Below are 17606 nucleotides of genomic sequence, written 5' to 3'. Positions count from 1 at the left end.
ACAAAAATAAAAAGGCAACATGAAGACTGAGAGAAAGTATTTGTAATACATATATTTAACAAAGAATTTGTATCCAATTCTATAAAGAACTCTTATAATTCTACAATAAGAAAACAGGAAACTAATTTTAAAAAGAAACATGACAAAATATTGAATAGATACTTCACATTCAAAGATATATAAATAGCAATAGACAAATGAAAAAAATGCTTAATGTCATTATTCTTCAGGGAAATACAAATAAAAAACCACAATGAGATACCACTACACACCCATTGTTATGGCTGAAATTTAAAAGCCTGACAATAACAAGCTTTGGTGATTACATGGAGACAGTTGAACTCTCATATGCTGCTATGGTAAAATGATGCAACCACATTGGAAAACAATCTAGATGATTCTTATAAAATCAAATATGCACTTGCCATAGGACTCAGCAACCAACTCTTGGGTATTTAATAAAAAGAAATGAAAACGCATGTCCACACAGTAATTTGCACATAAATGTTTATGTCAGGTTTATTAATAATAGTAAAAAATTAGAAACACATCAAATGCTCATAGGTGAATGAACAAATTGTGGCATGTCTGTAAATGGAATACTATACAGTAACAAAAAGAATAACCTATTGATATGAGAAAAACTAAATTCAAAAAGATGCTGAGAAAATTCAGACAAAAATGAGTATATGAAGTATGAAATTCTAGAATAGGCAAACTAATTTATAGTGACAGAAAGAATATCACTGCTTCTCTGGGTTCAGGTGGGTGGAAAGGGGCAAAAAGGAACTTTTGGAGATGGTGAAAATGTTATATATCTTGATTTGATGGTATTTAACAGGTGTATACATTTCTCAAAAAACCACTGACCTTGTGACTTAAATGGATACACTTTATTGCATGCAAACTATAACTCAATAAGGTTATTTTTTTTTAATGTGAAGGTCAAGAAAGTCCATGGAAGCATTCAGAACTGTCCCAGATTAAAGAAGACTAAGGAGACATCAGGACTAAATACATTGCATGATTCTGAATATGAGGGAAACACACCTATAAATAACATTGTTGAAACAGTTGACAAAATTTAAATATGGACTGCAGACAAAAGCATAGTACTCTATCAATGTTAAATTTCCTGATTTTGATAATTGCGCTGTGGTTATACAAGACCAAGTTCCTGTTTTTGTAAAATATTTAGACAAAGAGACATAATGTTACTAATTTATTATCAAGTGGATCAGCAAGGGGAGAGAAGGAGAAAGAGAGAGAGAGAGAGAGAGAGAGAACGTGCAATAAAGTGCAGATAGTAAAACATAAACAAATGGTAACTATGGGTAATGGTTAGATGAGTTTCTTATACTATTGTTTTAACTAATCAGTAAGTTTGAAATTAGAGCAAAATATATTTTTAAAGATGAGAGGTAAGCATCTAGATGGGGGGAAGATAACTATTTTTTTTAGTTCTTAATTGTGGTATCTCTCAAAATCAGAGGTTATTGCAATGATTTATCTTACAAATAAGGAAAAGACCCAGGTATCAATACTTATGAGTTTTCTAATTGTTTCTGTGCGTAGTTCCAGGAAAGAGAAACAGAGAATTCCACAGGTCCATTAAATAGAAGGGTCACTACTCTCCAGAAGCAAAATCTTCCCTGCTTATCCACGAAGACCAATGACATCTGATCTCTCAAATCATTGCCCGAAAGAGCATTTTCTTCTCTTCCAGCTCATCTCTGCTTCTGCCGTGGACTAAGGTCTGCAGTCAAAAACATTACTTTGTTAAGTAATCACCGATCATTACAGGAAACACACTAAAAGTGGCAACATTCCATTTTATCTTTTCCTCCAAATATATTCATTGAGGAGGAGGACAATGTTCATCTCACATATACAATTGTAGGTTTTAGAACAATCAATAGTCGTTATTCTCGTTGGGGCTAAAAATGCACATTCTCCTCTCCCGAAGGTCCAACTCATTATTGAAGTATTACTGTAAAACAGAAAACATGTGTAGTCAACTTTTACTTCTGAAGCTTACAATAACATAAATCATAATTTTTAAGTCAGTTGCCTATAGACCAAGATTACACAAATGTTTAAGTCATCACTGGAACATTGTCTTTGGCTCTTAATCCATCAAATAGAATCTCATTCAGCCTCTTGTTTACACCCACAGTCTCCTCTTTTATTCCACTCTGGAAAGTTTTAGTCAGAAGGCAAAATTACCTTGTAATACTGCTATGGGATTATAATGTCGCAAATACGTTTTGTTACATTAAATTTTTCAGTAAAAGTGAGAGGTTAAAAAGAGAAGAACTTCTATGATACAGATAATCAGGTCTCATGTGTATATACTCTATTGAGAACAAAAAGTAGAATTATAATATAGTCAGAAATGAGGTTTAATCAATCTTTTTATTTGCCTAGTTTACTTTTCCTTCCCAGTTTGATAGCTAATTATTAGTTAAAGTGTGACAATCCATTGAAAAATGTGTAAAAGCAGGATTTCTTAAGAAAAGTGGGTTAGGTGCCAGAAAACTTTCTATTAAAAAGGTGAAAGATGCTGATTACAAAAAATAATTTAAACCTTCTTGAATAAATGTATGAACGGCAGGCAAGAAGCAAATTCACACTCAGGCTAAGAGTTATTAAGTAAAGGATGGGATCCCAGAAGGGTGAGTATGCCAAATAAGGAATTCCACCCACCACCCTAAACAGAGGACAGGGTACAAAGGGATGAGATGCCAAAGGGATATATCTCCAGTATAAATAGCCTAGAATCGTCTTAAACCTTAGATTTAAGGAGAAGACCAAAAGAACAAGCCTGTTTAAGGATCCAAAATCATAAACCAGCCCCTCATGTAATTTGCTTTTGCTGGATTATTTAAAAATATTCAAATCTGTTGCAAGAAAAAAAGGGAAAGAAACAAATAAGATAAATGACACTAAACAGCTTGTGAGGCATGGGCAGAACACAAAAGATAAGTTAAATATGAGTAATGGGTAGAATGTTCTTGTGGCCTGCACACATGTTTTCTGTGTGAAATGAGAGAAGATACTTTTTAGAAACAATACTTCCTACCCCAACACTGATGTTATAGTTTGGATGCATTTCAGAGACTTACATTCCAGTGCCCTTGTCAATCCATTCCCATTTACTTGTCTCTTCATTAAAGGACAATCCAATCCAGTATCTATTTTTATAAGTCTGAGATCGAAGGAAGGACTGTAAAGGAATCACAACATACGTGACTAAATTTCCATCAGTGAGATGAATGGAGACCACAGGAAAAGCAGCCAGCTGAGTTGGTGGCCAGTTCTCTGCTGCTTCCCATGTCATCCTGAATACCTCCTTTCTAGAAAGTTCTTTCTACCCTCATTCCTTGTATTTTCATTTTCCAACATAATTTTCTCCTAGTACATTATTTGTATAAAAATGGCTGCAAGAGTTTTGGCCAATTTGGCTCAGTGGATAGAGCATCAGCCTGGGAACTGATGGGTCCGGGGTTCAATTCTGGTCAAGGGCATATGCCTGGGTTGCAGGCTCAATCCCCAGTGGGAGACATGCAGGAGACAGCCAATCAATGATTCTCTCTCATTATTGATGTTTTAATCTATCTCTCCCTCTCCCTTCCTCTCTGAGAAACAGCCACTGTGGAGAACAGTATGAAGTTTTCTCAAAAAACTAAAAATGGAACTCCCATTTAACCTAGTGATCCCACTTCCATGAATATATTCCAAGAAACTAGAAACACAAATAAGAAAGGCTATATGCACCCCTGTGTTCATAGCAGCACAATTCACCATAGCTAAGATTTGGAAATAACCTAAATGCCCATCAGCAGATGACTGGATTAGAAAACTATGGTACATCTACTACACTGCGGTAAAAAGGAGTTCTTACCATTTGTAACAACATGGATGAAGCTGGAGAGCATTATGCTAAGCGAAATAAGCCAGACAGGGAAAGATAAATATCACATGATCTCACACATTTGTGGAATATAATGAACAACATAAACTGATGAACTAAAACAGATCCAGAGACAGAGAAACATTGATCAGATCGTCAAACCTCAGGGAAGGTAGGGGACGGTGGGGGTAAAGGGAAGAGATCAACCAAATGACTTACATACATGCATATAAGCCTAATCAATGGACACAGACAACAGGGGGATAAGGGTATGAATGGGGGGGGAAGGGTTGAGGGGTAATGGAGGAATAAAGACACATATATAATACTTTAATCAATAAATAAATTTAAAAATAAATAAATAAAATTAAAGTGTAATATGCTAATTAGACTGGACAGCTGAATGACCTTCCAGATGACCTTCCAAACCAAGCCACAATGGTGGGGCGCCAAGGCAGAGAAAGTTAGGGGCAATTAGGCAGATAGAGGTAGTTAGGGGTGATCAGGCAGGTAGGCAAGTGGTTAGAGGTGATCAGGAAGGCAGTTGAGCAGTATAGGGGCATCAGGCAGGCAGGCAGAGTGGTTAGGGACTATCAGACAAGCAGGCAGGTGAGCAGTTAGGAGCCAGAGGTCCCAGATTGTGAGCAGATGCAGGCCACCCGCCGCCCCCCTACCCCCTCCTGTGAATGAATTTTATGCACTGGGCCTCTAGTAGTAAAATAAGCATATGTGGGAAGGTGTACATTACAACTTCAGCCTCATACAAGAAAACCTTGCTATAGTTTAGTAGTTAAAAGAGGTAAAGGAAAATGGGGAAGAATTTAGACGTTTTTACTACTCCAAAAATGTAGAATCAAAGTGACATATTAAATAATGTCTAGTTAAATGACTGAATGTGTTTTAAAAATATAGGCTTAAATTTAACTGTTTTACTGACTCAAATACAGAAAATATTTTATGACCACCTAAAATCTTCTGCCTTGTGATTTAAAACATCTGTTAGATTTGTATATAAACTGTGTGAACCAGGAGGTCACAGTTTGATTCTGGTCATGACACATGCCTGGGTTGCCAGCTCAATCCCCAGTGTGGGGTGTGCAAGAGGCAGCCAATCAGTGATTCTCCCTCATCACTGACGTTTTTAATTCTCGCTCCTTCTCCCTTCCTCTCTGGAATCAATTAAAAAAAAAAAAAAACTTGTTTAAGAATATTGATCAAGTAAATGTTGCCTGCAGATGCAATGAAAATCACCATGAGGCTGAAACTGTAAAACTGTTATCAGCTTTATGTTTCTCATCATTATCTCCATTTTAACAGGTGGGGGAACTGAAACTAAGAGAGGTTGAGTCATTTAGCACGGTTATGGAACTAGTAAGTGCCAGAGCTGGAATTGACCACAGGCAGTCTGGCTCCTGGATTCCTTGCAGTAACTACTTTGCCATGTTATTCCAGGATTTTAGTTGTCACCTTATTGGGAGAAATAACTGCTGGTTCCAGCCTGTACGACTAAGTACTTCATCAAAAGAGAGGCATATTTCTCTGTGTTTTTCTTGAAAAGAAAGATGATTGCAAAGCCCCAAGATGCATCCTCGAAGAGGTTTCCACTTTGGACATAACAATGATCATGATAGATAATATATACTGAATGCTTAGTAAATAAAAAGATCGTGTTCTTATTGGTAGGCAGAGTCTCCTGGGAGACTCTAAACTGTACTATTTTTGCTCACCCAACAGATACAACACAAAGAATAGCTGAAGGTTCCTTTTTCTGGAAACCCTCCCCCTGTCCTCAATAACTTGGGTGTGAGAGTAGGAGACAAAGTCCGAGAGAATAAAGGTGAATATCATCCATGATACCATTTCATCTTCATCGTCTATCTTCAAAAGAGATAATCCTTTACTTTGGCAAGTCTGTTTACATTCTGTCCAGGTTCTCTTTTCAGTGGTAAAAATATAACAGTTCACTCCACAACAGGACCAGAGTTCTTCTTCGAGTTGGCCTATAACATGTAAGGTAAAACATTAATCTTCTTACTTATCTGGCATTCTGTCAGCCTTCTATACCTGGATAAAATCTTAATAGCTACCAATAATGATAACATGAGGTTCATCAAAATTCTGGAATACCAAGAGATATCACCCATGTTCCATGTAGCATTATTCACAATAGCCAAAGATATGGAGACATCCCAATGTCCATCCACAGATGAGTGGATTTAAAAGTGTGGGCTATACATACTTGAAGTACAATTCAGCCTTACATAGAATGAGATCCTGCCATAGGCAGCCACATGGATGAACCTTGAGGATACTGTGCTAAATGAAATAAGCCAGACATAGGACAAATACTACATGAATGCTGTTACACCAGCTATTTTCAACAGTCAAACTCAGAGAAACAGAAAGTAGCATGCTGGGGCAAGTAGGAGGGAGAAATGGGTAGTTGCTCAATGGGCATAAAGCTTCAGTTATGCAAGATGAATAAATTCTAGACATCTGCTATACAGCATAGTGCCTATAGTCGACAATATTGCATTGTGCACTTAAACACTTGGTAAGAAGCCCCAGCCAGTTTTGCTCAGTGGATAGAGTGTCAGCCTGAGGGCCAAAGGGTCCCAGGTTTGGTCTGGTCAAGAGCACATACCTTACATACAGGCTCCTCCTCAGACTGGGCCCTGGTCAGGGCTCATGCAGGAGGCAACCAATTGATATGTTTTTCTCACATCGATGTTTTTCTCTGTCTTTCCCTCTCTCTGCCACTCACCCTAAATATCCATGGAAAAATACCCTCAAGTGAGGATTTAAAAAAATAAAATAAAACAGTTTGTAAAAGGAGAGATCGTATGTCAAGTGTTCTTACCACAAAAAAAAAAAAAAGTGGACATGAGAAAAAATTGAGAGATATTACCCTAATTGTGGATCATTTTACAAGTGTATGTATATATCCAAAGTCATCAAATTGTATACATTAAATACATACAGTTTTTAAAATATTAGTAATACCTCAATAAGTTGCTTAAAGAATAATAAAATTCAAAGAAATTTCTGGAATGTCTTCTAAATAAATATTATTTGGAAATTTTTTTCTTTATCTCTTATGTATTTTACAATACACCAAGTTTTAAAAATATTATTGATGCTTTAACAATGAAGATGATAATTTCCACTGATTACCATGCCTAAATGAGGTTAAATATGCAAAAACCATTTGTAAACTCTAAATCCCAAACAAATATGCATTAATTGCTGATAACCAGGTCAATTCACTCCATTGTCATGCATGATAAGAGAATTTATTGTATGAAATTCATATTTTCATCTCCTGTAATTTTTTATAGGTATTACCACACATAGTTTCACAAATATCAACACTGTGACAAATCTTGCAGATGTATTGTAGGGAATACATATTGATCACAATCTGAAGTCAAGGCAGAATGGAAAAACAAAATTGGCAAACACACACACACTAGAATTATCTTTACAACAGCATCCAAATAAAAGGCTTTATGCCCATTGCAGCATATGTCTACTTTTATTGATAGCATCTACTTCAGCAACAAAGTAGAAGTGACTAATTTTGCCCCCAGGTCCAAAATAATCTGAATTTTCAGGGGAGCTAACATATTATTTCACCTTCTGGAAGCAGTAGGTGAACTGCCATTAACTTTTGGGGAATACAGGGGACTGCTAACCTAAACATGCCTCCTGGGGTCTCAAACCCATATTCAAAATAAGCAATCGCAAAGACCCATATTATTTCTAAGAGGCATAAATTAATTGTCCCCGATAGAACCAGACAGCTAGCATATATCGCAAGCCTGTTATTAACTTTGAAGCTTCTGAAGAAGAAATGATGAAAAGTAATGCAGTCTCTCACTGAAGAGTTCCTTCCTACCTGTATTTTGCAAAGATTTTGAAGAGATTTTCTCTTTTCTATGACATGAGACCGGTTTCTTTTCCGACTGAACTGTTTCATTTTTGAGAATGTCAAACTCTAGAGTCTTATTTGCCAAAAGTTGCTTTGTTAAGTAGTTGTCATTTTGCAAAATGTGGTACTTTTGTTGGAGGTTTTGTAGAATTTCATCTTGTTGATGTTTTCCTTGATTATACTGAAAAACTAAAATTAATAAGATTCAAAACTATACTCATATTGCTGAAATGCTGAAAGTATAGAGAAAAAATCTCACTTCGACAATCAACCCATTTCATTACTTTAATTAGCAATTTGACATTTAGAAAGTAACACCTCAGCAAGCTGATAATACAAATGAAAAGCTCAAACTTCTCACAGTTAGCAATTTAAGTCTAGAATAAATAAAATAAGAGATCTGAATAAAATTATGATAGCAACACCTTACCATTCAGTTTAGTTTCATTTTGGTAGTTAGCACATTACTTAAAAATAGGTACCAAAGTAAAAATCAGTTAGCCAACTTTTAGCAACACATCTGAGTATGAAAATCTGCTCTAAGACACATGAAGAAACAGCACCATTATTATTAAATAGGATAAACATAGAAAAAAAGGAGAAAGATCCCAATATGTCACTTAATCTGAGTGCAATATATTACTAATTTTCTCTAAAGATATCAAGAAATTCAAATAAAAAATAAAAGTTGATGGACTCAAAATTCCAACATCTATGTACAGAATCACTCTAAATTCTTACTAAATCATTTCTTCATTGCATTCTTTTTAGCTTTATTTTTATTGTTGACACTATTATAAATGTCCCCTTACCTCCCTCCCCCCACCTCTTTGCCCAGCTCCACCCAGCTACCATCCCCCTTCCCTCTGGCTATCGCCACACAGTTGTCTGTATCTATGGGTTATGCATATATGTTCTTTGGCTAATCTCTTCACCTTCTTTCATCCACCCCCTAATCCCACCCCCACTCCTGCTTCTGACAGCTGTTAGTCTATTCCATGCATTCATGCCTCTGCTTCTATTTTGTTCATCAGTTTAGTTTGTTCATTACAGTCCACACATAAATGAGATCATAGAACAATAAAAGAAAGTCAGAATTTATTTCAAACAGTTGTTTCTTAAAGAATGTTTATCTAAGATTCACAGTGATCGAAACTTGGAACGCAGAATATTACTAAGTCCTGTATCAAAAGGAATATTACCTGTATGATAAAGAATGAGGCTGCAGAGTCATTGAAATAGGTAAGTGAAATGAAAATAATACTGTGATGTGTCTAGGAAAAAATCATCAAGAAAAAGCCATCTGAAACATTCCCTTATGACATCCAGAGAACAACTGATTATTAATAACTGCAAAATTGATTATTAGTGCTATTACTCAGACTCAAAGGGTGTATTTAGTTACTTACATATTGTTCCCAAAACTATGATTGTCATGATTAGAAGTAAACAGAGGATCCCAAAAGTCACTGCAATGAGACGCCAGGGTACTGAAAACTCTTTAAATACAGAAGAAAAAATAATCAGAAGGATATTATATATATTATATATATATATATATATATATATATATATTATAGATATATATTACATGTGTGTAAAATATAATTTAATCTACATGTAATTTAAGATAAGTCATAATCCACTTGCATAGTCTAGGATATATCATACATTTAAGATCATTAAATTAAAAAAATTTTTAAATTAAAAAAAAATCACCAGGAGTAGAGCTTGGCCCACTACTAACCTTTACTGGGACACCATTTGCAACAAAGGAACAAATGTTTTCTGAAAATTTTACAAAATTATATCATACAAATTGATCTAAATCGGGAATCTAGTAGTTACAGTTTTAAAGTTTCAGATTTCTGACTGGCATACACCCATGGTAGAAACCCTACACACAAAAACAGTTCTATAGGATTTCAAAAGTACAGGTGGCAGCCCTAACCGGTTGCCTGTGGCTGAAGGGTCCAAGTTCGATTCCGGTCAAGGGCATGTACCTTGGTTGTGGGCACATCCCCTGTAGGGAGTGTGCAGGAGGCAACTGATTGATGCTTCTCTCTCACCAATGTTTCTAACTCTCTATTCCTCTCCTTCTTTATCCCTTCCTCTCTGTAAAAAAATCAATAAAATATATATTTTTAAAAAGTACAGGTGACAGTACACACAGCAAACATTTATGAGAATCCACACTAGTGTGTGTACTCCTTGCCATGATCACAACTAACCATGAAGAAGAAAGGAAAGTAGTCAATACACACACACACACACACACACACACACACACACTAGAGGCACAAAATCCGTGCAACGACCTTGGCCCCCACAGCTGCCTCTCCCTCAGCCCCCGCCTGCTGAGGCTTTGTCCAGAAGAAAGGATTCCACAAGTTTGTTTGGTCTAATTAGCATATTAGGCTTTTATTATTATAGATATATTATTTTAGAGAGGAGGAGGGGGAGGGAGCAATAGAAACACGGATAAGAAAGAAACATCAATTGGCAAGCCCCCTACTAGGGATAGAGCCGCACCCCAGGCATGTGCCCAGTCTGGGAATTGAACCATGACCTCCTGGTTCATGGGCCAGTGCTTAACCACTGAGTCACACTGTCCAGGCACAGTCAATATTCTTGAGAAATTGGTAGCCAATAGTGGATATTCTGAAGCTGCAAATGAGATTGGGATCCATTCTTAAAGATACATCTAGAAATCAACTTTTCTTTCTTTCTCATCAACTTTATTTTTCACTAGACAAGGCTATCTATATTTAGCCTCCTACATTTGTGTCCCCAATATCTAAGAGCTGTATTTCTTACCATCACTGTATTAAAATAATAAAAGTTATTCTCAATTTAAAGTTTAATTGTGGAGCCGAAACTAGTGTGGCTCAGTGGATAGAGCATCAGCCTGTGGACCGAAGGGTCCCAGGTTCGATTCTGGTCAGGGGCATGTACCTTGGTTGTGGGCACATCCCCAGTAAGGGGTGTGCAGGAGGCAGCTGGTCGATGTTTCTGACTCTCTCTCCCTCTCCCTTCCTCTCTGTAAAAAATCAATAAAATATAAATAAATAAATAAATAAATAAATAAATAAATAAATAAAGTTTAATTGTGACAATAGTTGAGAGAGAGAATAGAAAAATTAGAATGCGCCTTTTGATTTTAACAGATTTGCAGCTTCATTGCCATCAAGGTTTGGTAAATATTTAAAGCACTTAAAATACCTTTTGTCTGAATAAAATCATGTTTTTCAACTCTTAAATGTTTCTTAGACTTTTATTTGTCTAGGAAATGCAATGTTTTCTTGAGATTCTACTTTTTTTTTTTTTTTTTAATCCTCACCGAGGATATGTTTCTATTTTTTTATTTGAGAGAGAGGAGAGAGAAACATCAGTTGTCTCCCATACACTGTCCACTGGAAAGTGAGCCCCAAACCTTTCGGTGTTCGGGACAACACTCCAATAAATTGAGGCATGGAGCCAAGGTTAAAGGCCTCAAAAATTCCTTGCCCAAATTTGAATGAAAATACTCTCTTAGCTCCTCAAATTTGAAGAATTCACTCATTTTTCCCTTCTCACAAATGTAAAAAAAAAAAAAAAAAAGAAAGAGAAAAAAATACTTTTCTATTACTACAAACCTAATGTTTTATTACCATCTGAGAACCTGAAGTACAGATAAAAACATTTTTTCAAGCTTCAAGCATTTGACAAGCCATAAACACGGGTGAATCCAGATGCTTAAGACATATACCTTTGCCATCAGTTTTCCCAGGGCTTTGAGTACCACGAGGCCTTAATGAATTTTGTGGCTCTGATGGACTCTGATGAAATGCAGGGGTTAAATAAATTAATTCCTGATCGCTCATCTCTAGAGTACAAAGAGAAAAATGTTTCGCATTAAAACCCTACATCAGGATGATTTCTGTCTAAAGAAAATGTAAAACGTTAGTCTATAGGAGCATGTCAGAAATGAGAGGTATGTGTGTATGTCTGCCTGTGATATAAATGTGTATTTATTAATTAATTAGAATGTCTAAAGCACATAAGCTGAGACTGATTTATATAAGAAATTTATATTACACCCATGATTATTAGAAAATATGAAAAATAATATTTACCAAGAGATTGAATAGGCTGGGTTCTATTCACCTAGCCAATCTAGCTCAAAATGTTCAACATATACATACGTACAATTGTTAGCCAAAATTGGTACCATCCCAAATGCCTGAAACACCTTTAAAGTTATCAATTTATAACACCAAAATTCTATGTTTTTGAAATTCTGAAAATATAAATACCTGACTTTAAAAAACATTATTCACTGTTCAACTCTGCATATAAATTGTTAAAAAGTTTGCTCGTTCTATTTAATTATAACATAACTCAAAGTGTTTCCCAAAGTGTATCCCATACACCATCTGCAAAAGAATTATTTGAGAGTTAACCTTGCAGATTTGTTAGCATTTCAGATTCCAGTGCCCCATGCAAGATATGCTGAACAAAAATTTCAGGTTGGAGCCAAATACCTGCATTTTTAATCCCAAATGACTGCATGTACATTAAAATTCTAGAAATAATCTTCCTGTATATGTTGCTGCCTGAGAGGTCTATATTAAAATAAAAATTTTTAAAGGCAGTCATTAGGTAATATCTATAAAGAATTTAATTTATTAATGAATGTCAATATTAAAAAGGAATTATTAAATAATAAATATTTAAAATGTACCTTGCTCCCTGCATTAATCCATGTGAAAAGATGATATACAAGAAACAGATAGTATGGAAAACAAATTGCATGTGTAGCTCTGTCCTTTTACATTTTTATTTTTATTTACAAAATTTTCTAAACTTCACTATTCACATTTCCTCCAATTTCCTAAGGAAAGGGAGTGTTTTCTATTACAGAATCCTTCAAGATGGAACAGATACCATGCAAATCATTAAGTCCACATTAAATGTGAACGCTGAGCTAGTTTTCACATTCCCTTCAAGAGATGATGTAGTTTTAACGCAATCGAATTGCCTTCCTAATCAATCCCATACTCATGCCTAGTCATTTGTAATTGATAAAGTAACATATTCCTAAAACCCTAGTTTATCAGGTTGTTTTTCTTTAGGAGGAGAACTAACAGGACGCTCAGGTCAAGCACTGAGGCATTAGTAGTAAATGTTACCTGTATCTGTGGATGTAGTCATGATGCAGGTGGGGAAAGCTGACCCAAAAATGAGGTGGAAGATGTTAGCGTTTCCAACTCTGGATCCTTGAGTGCTTGAGGGGCTGGAAGATGGAAGGCAGCAGTGAATCGTCTCTGAATAATACGCCAACTCAGAATTGTCTGCCCCTCCTCTTGACCAAGGTGATGAAAGGAAACTGTATGATGAAAGCTGGTGTTGATGCGAAGGAAAGACGGTCACGAGCTACATGTTCCTTCATGTCAACTAACCAGCTACTTGGTATCTGCACGACTGCATTTAAAAAGCAACACCTGAGGACATAAAGATAAAGGTACACAGCATTAAAAAAACAACAACAAACAAATACTAATATTTTTCACAAAAACCAGCCTACTTCAAAGAAACTACTAGTAGTAAAAATAAATGATTAAAATGTAGATTATAAATATGTCTATATACATATATGTAAAAAATATCATGACTTAAATAGCCCGTCAGAAACTTTCTCCATAACTTCATTATAACATTTTTGCTGTACTTCTACCGTTTTATCCATACATTATCAAAATGTATGGGTTTTTTATATCTTTTTTTTTAATTTCAGAGAGGAAGAGAGAGGGAGAGAAACATCAATGATGAGAGAGAATCATTGATCAGCTGCCTCTTGCATGTTTACCACCACTCCCCCCCACCTGGGGATGGAGCCTACAAACTGGGCATGTGCCCTAACGGGGAACCTAGTCTTGACCTCCTGGCTCATAAGTCAACCTTCAACCACTGAGCCATGCTAGCTGGGTTCAAAATGTATCTTTTATCCATTTACCATCAATGTTATACAATGTTTAACTTTATACTATGTTTTTGATTAATTATTATCTAATACATGTTTTCTCATTTTAAAAAAATATGCCTAAAATATAGGATATCCCCCAAAAATGTATACACACACTTTGAATAATTATAAAGGTAGTGCTTATTAAAATACACTTCACTTTCAAAATTGAGCTATCAACTGTCAAAATGTATGTACATTTTGGGAGATACCCCATATGGCCCATCTGTCAGAAACTTTCTCTTATTACTATTTGGAAAATATGGACATTTTAAATGCCATATAATTATTTCCTGGATGGTCTATATCAGTGTTTCCCAAACCTCTCTCATGATGAGAATCACCTGGTGGAGTTGTTAAAATACAGATTCCTGAATCCCAAATAAGAAGTGCTAAACTAGAATTTTTGGGAACATATAAGTAAAATTGCTTACAGAGCACTAAGTTAAATATACAATTTACCTATATGTTCCCAAAAATTCTAGTTTAGCACTTCTTAGTTGGGATTCAGGAATCTGTATTTTAACAACTCCACCAGGTGATTCTCATCATGAGAGAAGTTTGGAAAACACTGGTCTATATCATAAGTTATTTAGGCAATTCTCCACTGTGGGACATTTAGATTGTTCCCCCCCTCCTTTTTTTTTTTTTTCTAGTTAGTATAAAAAGATATTTGGCTTGTACCCTTGAATATTTTCTTAAGAAAAAATTTAAACATGAAATTATGGAGTCAAAGTGCATATACATTAAAGAACTTTGACACATATTACCTAATGCTTTCCAGAAAAGTTTATTTTATTTATACACTACCAGCTGTATGTTGAAAATGTTCGTATTTGATTATTTGAGAAGAGATGCTGGTAAGTTATTTCTATACTTAAGTTTTGTCCACAAACCTTACTTCATAGATGTCAATAACCTACCAGCTAAAAGAAATAAATACATTTATCTCACTGTTTCTATGAGCCAGATATTCGCTTTCATTTCACAGAGTCCTGGTCAAACTTCTGACATACAGTCCTATGAAACCAATTTAAGTTGCCTCTCAACTCAGCTGATGGTAGTTACTATGGAGTGTGGGGAGGAGGAGGGGGGTGGGGAACCAAAAGGGGACATTAATTACACAGAAACAAACCCACCCCAATTGCCTCTTGCTGTGACCCAATACCTGGCTTCCTCTTTTCTTTCCTTACCTACCTCTTGCCACCAGCAAACATCATGCTTGAGACGACCTCCCCGCTCTTGTTTGCGCCTGCCTCTCCCCTCCCCTCCAAACGAATTACAAATACCGTCCACTGAATGTACGGGTCCCGTTTAGGTTATGCTGCCCAGGGTTTGGCCCTCAACTTCTGTCCTCCATCCACTGCAATCTTTAATCTCTGAATCACTACCAAGGCCTGTCACTTGTCATCACGTGCAACAATTAGTTGAAATACCTCCCAGACATGAATTTCATTCAACAATGTAAGCAAGATGTTATGGGGAGAGCCTGGATATTACAGGGATAGCTGATGCTGGGCGTTTTCTTCTTTCTTTACCCTAACCTTGGATTGGCTTTGTCAAGCTCAAAACAGAGAAAGAAGATCCCTGGCCCTCTATCCCAATGCCATAAATAAATAAGAGGAGGGAGGGAGGGAGGGAGGGAGAGAGGGAGGGAGGAAGGAAGGAAGGAAGGAAGGAAGGAAGGAAGGAAGGAAGGAAGGAAGGAAGGAAGGAAGGAAGGAAGTTCTGCTGAGGAAGTTAGAGTGGAAGAAGCAGAATGGTTGTGGAAAGGTGGCAGAGAGAAAAGCTATCATTTATTGGAGAACCTACTGTATATATAAGCATATCAAACATACTGTGTGTAGAAGCATATTGAAACCTCCCAGTGCTGACAACTACTTCTTTTTGTTTTAATATATTTTTATTGATTTCAGAGAGGAAGGGAGAGGGTGAGAAAGAAATGTCCATGATGAGAGAGAATCATTGATTGGCTGCCTCCTGTATGCCCCACACTGAGAATGGAGTCTGCAACCCAGGAATGTGCTCTTGACGGAATCAAACCTGGGACCCTTCAGTCCACAGGCCGATGCTCTATCCACTGAGCCAAACCAGCTAAGGCTGACAGCTATTTCTTATTGCACCCATTTTACAAATGAAGAAACTAATCCCAAGAGGCTGACTGACTTGCCAAAGGACAGGTTATTGCTAGTTCTTGACCCCCTGTTTCCAACAGGTCTGACTGACTAGAATACAGACTATGAATTTAACAGGGCCTGGATTTTTAACAAATCTTTTCCTACAAAGCATGAATTCTGGAAACAGAAATATCTGGCTTGAAATGCCACTCCTAGCTTCTATGTGTGACTTACAACAAGTCATTTACTTGTCTAAACCTTCAGATTCATCAGTGAAGCAGTAATATGTGCCTTCCAAGGATGCTGTGAGGATAGAATGAGATAGATCATATAAAGAGCCTTAGCAGAACTGGCAAATATATAGCAGGCTCTCATTAAGTGTGAAATATTATTATTTGAAATCCAAGATTCAAATCCTGCCTAGCAATAAAATTTTCAACAAGTCACTCCAAATCAAGTTTTACCATCTATATATATAAAAGGTGTCTCTCCTACCATCTGACCAGTCGCTATGATACGCACTGACCACCAGGGGGAAGATGCTCAATGTAGGAGCTGCCAAGCTGCAGTGACTTGGCAGAGAAGGTTCTTGGGTAACACACCCCAAAACTAAAGAGGAGGGAGCCTGATTCCTCAGGTGGCCATGCAATTACACCTTCAGCCATGGGTTATGTTGTTCCTGGGGCACTGTGTCAGCCCCGAATCTGGTTTACTGCACACTTGTGTTCGTATTCCACACCCTGTATGACAGCAACTTTGCAGAGTGCCTTCTCACACCCTGGGACCCATTGGTGGATGTCAGAGAGCTGGTTTTGGCCCAATCCCCACAGGCCAGGCCAAGGGACCCCACCTGCTGAAGGGACCCTGCTCACTCCACAGATGCCAGGGAGGGACTGCAGGAGGTTAGCTCCAGGGTGGTCATCTCACCCAATCTCACCCTGCCGGCCACCTTCCAATTAATTTCCTTTCAATGTGCACAAATCCATGCACTGGGGTATTATCATCCTATAATATAGGGGTGTCGAACTCAATCAGAGAAGAGGCCAAAATCTAAAATCCAGCCTAAATCGCGGGCCGAATGGTTTACTGAACAGTCATAAACTGACAATGTCATAAACTGACAGTGGAGTGCAGTGATGACAGCGCGGTGCGGGCCACATTGCAAGGCCTGGCGGGCTGGATTTGGCCCGCAGGCCTTGTGTTTGACATATGTGTCCTATATAATAAAAGCCTAATATGCAAATTGTCCCCTTGGACAGTTTTCAACTGGGAGTCTGACTGGGAGGTCAACCAGAAGTTTGACCGCTCGCTAAGACATGTGCTGACCACCAGGGGTAAGCGTGGAACATGGTGGGTGTCAGCAATGCAGCGCTGGCAGTGGGTGTCAGTGGAGATGCTGCAGGCCCCAATGGGCCCCGATGAGAGTGGAGCAGTGAGCAGGCGGAGCAAAGCCAAGGTGGGTGTGAACGGGGGCCCAATCACCCTGCTGATCGCCCCGCAGATGGTGACTAGCAGGGAGGGAGGGGATGAGGGGAGGCAAGGGAGAAGAAGGGGACTCCCAGCCCCAACCAATCACCCTGCAGGCTGGATGGTAGAGCAGGTGAGAGGGCAGTGCCAGGACAAGCTGGGGTGCCAGGCAGG

At 37.5% G+C, this 17606-nt stretch overlaps 1 protein-coding gene across 1 annotated transcript; it reads right to left on the bottom strand.

Moving 5' to 3' along the window:
• Window positions 1-563: 563 nt before the first annotated feature.
• On the bottom strand, window positions 564-13257 carry LOC311619379 (killer cell lectin-like receptor 2). The gene is made up of 7 exons (XM_084877652.1): window positions 13016-13257; window positions 11593-11709; window positions 9254-9343; window positions 7812-8033; window positions 5771-5913; window positions 3126-3226; window positions 564-1990 (listed from the first exon to the last, which is right to left on the bottom strand). Exons 1-7 carry the CDS (start codon window positions 13035-13037, stop codon window positions 1834-1836), a joined length of 852 nt encoding a protein of 283 aa, XP_084733778.1. The 5' UTR covers window positions 13038-13257; the 3' UTR covers window positions 564-1833.
• Between the last annotated feature and the right edge of the window lie 4349 nt (window positions 13258-17606).

The sequence above is a fragment of the Pipistrellus hanaki genome (assembly GCF_964339955.1).
Source record: "Pipistrellus hanaki genome assembly, chromosome: 3".
NCBI lineage: Eukaryota > Metazoa > Chordata > Mammalia > Chiroptera > Vespertilionidae > Pipistrellus > Pipistrellus hanaki.
This window is presented reverse-complemented; position numbering and strand designations above follow the sequence as displayed.